Raw genomic sequence first — 766 nt, 5'->3', positions numbered from 1 at the left:
CAACAACAACAACAACAACAACAACAACAACAACAACAACAACAACGTCGACATGCAGGTGGCAATAAAAATCATTGATACTAGGAAATTGAAAGAGGAGTATATGCGGACCAACTTACATCGCGAGGCCCGGATTTTGGGCCAATTACGTCACCCTAATATCATACGCTTGTATGAGACACTAAAGGTAAGTCCTGTCGAAACCCCAAAACCCGACAGCATATTTTTCACTACCAGCATTCATCTAAGTCTATTGTTTTGTCATTATTATTATTGTTACTATTATTATCATTATTATTATTATTATTATTATTGGTAAATGCAATGCCCTGGCAAGTTTGTTGGTACATCGGAGGAAATACTTAGCAGTATTACTTCTGACTCTTTGTGTTCCAAGTTCAAACTCTGCCAAGGTCAACTGTACTCTTTATCCTTTTAGGGTCATTAAAACATGTACCAGTCAAGTACTGGGGGTTGATGTAATCGACTTTTTCTCTCCCCTCAACTTTCTTAGCATTACGCTAAAACATTGAAAAGCATTATTATTATTATTATTATTATTATTATTATTATTATTATTATTATTATTATTATTATTTTTGTTGTTACTTAAGGCGGTGAGCTGGCAGAATCATTAGCATGCCAGGCAAAATGCTTAGCGGTATTTCACCTGTCTTTATGTTCTGAGTTCAAATTCTGCCAAGGTCAACTTTGCCTTTCATCCTTTTTGGGGGTCGATAAATTAAGTACCAGTGAAACACTGGGG

General features: G+C 35.6%; 1 protein-coding gene across 2 annotated transcripts in view; it reads left to right on the top strand.

The window, feature by feature from the left end:
• The window catches only part of LOC106868676 (serine/threonine-protein kinase MARK2), a 283,095-nt gene that overhangs the window by 14,500 nt on the left and 267,829 nt on the right, over nucleotides 1–766 (top strand). For both annotated transcript variants that reach the window (XM_052977514.1, XM_052977513.1), the window contains exon 2: nucleotides 59–187. In XM_052977514.1, coding sequence (XP_052833474.1) covers nucleotides 59–187 — 129 coding nt within the window. The remainder of the gene's footprint in view (nucleotides 1–58; nucleotides 188–766) is intronic.

The sequence above is a fragment of the Octopus bimaculoides genome, chromosome 28 (genome assembly GCF_001194135.2).
Source record: "Octopus bimaculoides isolate UCB-OBI-ISO-001 chromosome 28, ASM119413v2, whole genome shotgun sequence".
Classification (NCBI taxonomy): domain Eukaryota; kingdom Metazoa; phylum Mollusca; class Cephalopoda; order Octopoda; family Octopodidae; genus Octopus; species Octopus bimaculoides.
This window is presented reverse-complemented; position numbering and strand designations above follow the sequence as displayed.